The sequence below is a fragment of the Montipora capricornis genome, chromosome 6 (assembly GCF_036669925.1).
Source record: "Montipora capricornis isolate CH-2021 chromosome 6, ASM3666992v2, whole genome shotgun sequence".
Taxonomy (NCBI): domain Eukaryota; kingdom Metazoa; phylum Cnidaria; class Anthozoa; order Scleractinia; family Acroporidae; genus Montipora; species Montipora capricornis.
In genome coordinates, this window is record NC_090888.1 from 19,433,758 (window position 1) to 19,436,581 (window position 2,824).

The 2,824-nt window shown below is 40.9% G+C and overlaps 1 protein-coding gene across 1 annotated transcript; it reads left to right on the forward strand.

Moving 5' to 3' along the window:
* The first annotated feature begins 1,456 nt into the window (after positions 1-1,456).
* On the forward strand, positions 1,457-2,824 carry LOC138051730 (riboflavin-binding protein-like). The gene has a single exon (XM_068897988.1). It carries the CDS (start codon positions 1,561-1,563, stop codon positions 2,290-2,292), a length of 732 nt encoding a protein of 243 aa, XP_068754089.1. The 5' UTR covers positions 1,457-1,560; the 3' UTR covers positions 2,293-2,824.

Consider the following 2,824-nt stretch of genomic DNA (forward strand, 5'->3'; position numbering starts at 1 on the left):
CGAACGACGGCGAACCGAGGCGTGCAAACACACAAATCTTAGATTATTTTTCTTACTCTAGAAAAGACTAGGAGTAGTAAAGGGTCGCATTGGTTAGAAGTCGAAATGTGACTCCATCAAACAAGGACAAGTCCAGAGATTCCAACCCTCCCGATTTGATGTGTTCCCTCCCGCTTTCCCGACTTTTATCAGATTCTCCCGATTTATCATGAAATTCAGAAAACAAGGGGAAAATGCTTATCTTAAGTACTTTTTTGCGATCTGAGTGTAAAACTACGTACCCTCAGGAGTATCCTGTAATGTCTCGCCCAGTCTCCCCATTGAATACCGTGTGTTGAGCAGACTTGTAAGGCCCGCAGTCTTACTCAGTGGTAGGAATAAAGACCTTATAGAATATCACAAAAAAGGTGATAAAATTTCCTGGGGGACGGGGTCACCCCTCCTACAGGCTCGTGCCTTCGGCGCTAAAAAATGCTCCCTAATTTCCTTCAAAACTCAAAAGGGGTTGGAATCTCTGCAAGTCAGACAGACCTGCGATTTAGATGACCACACGATCGAAGAGTCAAACTCGGAATATAAACACCTTTATAGAAAGGTTACAAGAAGTGAAAATATTAATGCGTGAATATCATTTTCATTTTTACGTGAAACGTGATCGTCTCGAATTTCGCGTGAACGTGTAAGAATTTTGAATATTATTTGTGACGCGTGAAAAGGCGAAATATTTTTGCGTGACCGAGTTTTACAAAGGGATATAGGGGGCCCTCTGTTGTGAGTAATATGTTTTCAGTTGTGTTGTGTTTTTTGTTTATTTGTCCGTCATGCAGTTATGTAGCTGCACGAAGAACAGTTATTGCCATATCGATAAGAACCTTGAGGTTGATTTTGTTGCATAGAATTGTGTAGTTGGGCGCCAACAAGGTAGTTTTTGAGGTTGCTACTACAACGAGTTTTTGAGGTTGCTACTACAACGAAAAGCTAGAAGAGGAATAGTTCTGAAGACATTGTATCATGACACAACGTAGACAATTCAGTGACAATTCGGTTCCGAAACACCGATCCTTCAGTAGAGAGAGCAAAGATCACTTTTGATGCGTTCATAAGGAAATGTTTGTTTATTTTTTCTGTCTCTTTCTAATGCTTGGAAGGAAAAGAGCCACGCGGGAGAGCCGTATTTTGCAGAAGGGTTTTGCCACACATTCATTCGTTGCTAACCAAGAACCGGATATGGCTAAAGTGGTCGGAATACCGATAAATTACTCACCATGGGACGGTTTAATGGTACTTTCAATCAATATATCTTTTAACTCTCCTTTTCTGCCAAAATGAAAAGTTTCCTTGAGTACAATTTTTAAAAGTCCCGGCATCAAAGTATAGTCAGATCATTCTAATCACCAAGGTTAATATGCACGTGATTGGTTTTTAATCCACCGCGTGACAAGAGAAATATCAGTACTCAGAGAAGAGCAAAGTCCATTAAGGTGTTACGAGAAAAGTACACTACTTGTCAGTCCTGCTGCAACAAGTTGAAACAACGCACAGAAAGCCGTGACGATTGTAATGACTTCGACATTCATTATCCTGGTCTCCTTCCTAATAACAGGCACAGTCAGCTTAGAGAAGAAAAACAAATGTACTCCAGGGAATAATCACAAGTTGTATCCTTCACCTGAAGATTCATTGAAGGGCTGCAATGTTTACAAGGAGAACTCGTGCTGCACCAGCGAGTTCACCGAGGACCTGGCAACCTCACCCATACATAAAATCGGCAATTTCTCGTGGACTCAGTGCAACAACACGTTGAGTCCCAGATGCGAGGCATTTATGGTCCACATTGAATGCTTTTATCGTTGCTCGCATAACACCATCTATTGGAGTAACCCAAATTATCCTGCTGCCATCTTGAAAGCGCCAGTTTGTGCCAGTTTCTGTGATGACTGGTTTGATGCTTGCAAGAATGACCTAACGTGCGCTAGAAACTGGCTAACTGACTTTCACAAGTCCAACTATGGAGAAAACACTTGTAAAATGCCATGTCGAAATTTCAGCTATTACTTTGCTGACGGAAAGGGCCTTTGCGAACGAATGTGGGGTTCGAGTTTCGTTTACAAGAAGACCGACTGCCTGCAGTTAAATTTTACGCTTCCCAACCCAAACGACGATTTGGTAGCGAAGTTGTTTGGAGACGATGGAAGCAGCCCCAAGCCCACAGCCTTTGCACGTACTGTCACCTTAAAATTAAGTATATTAGCTTTTAATTTGTTTGCCACTTTATTGCTTCTCCAGAATTAACTACAACAGTGTTTCTGATGGAGACAAACAGTTTCGGTCCTTTGATATGTTATGAATGACCAAAACACTTGAACTCTTGAAGTCATTAGTTTTATCATTAGTGGATTTTCCTGAGAAAGATTGTTGCTAATACATTAAATTCATCAAAAGAGTTGTGCTTAGACTGCGAGCAGTCTCTCTTTTGCACTAAAATCATTTGAAGGAACGCGTAAGTTGAACTTTCAAAGGAGCTGAAGCTATTTGAAATTTAAGACGGGTTTCAGAGCAAAAGAGAGACGTTTTTAAAGGTGAAGAAAGTTAAGTTGTGCTTTGCTCAGTGGAAATTTATGCCCCCGCGTTGGTGACTGACGTTTTGACAACCTGAGCGGAAGTCATTTTCATTGTCAAGTTTTCTAGCCAAATTTTGAACAGTGCATTGAAAAAATACAAATCATTGCCATCAGATCAACACTGGCTTTTTACGAGCGGTTTTTTGCGCGATATGAAATTTAATGAGAGGGTAAAATAAAGAAACCCCTTTCTGGCTTACTAA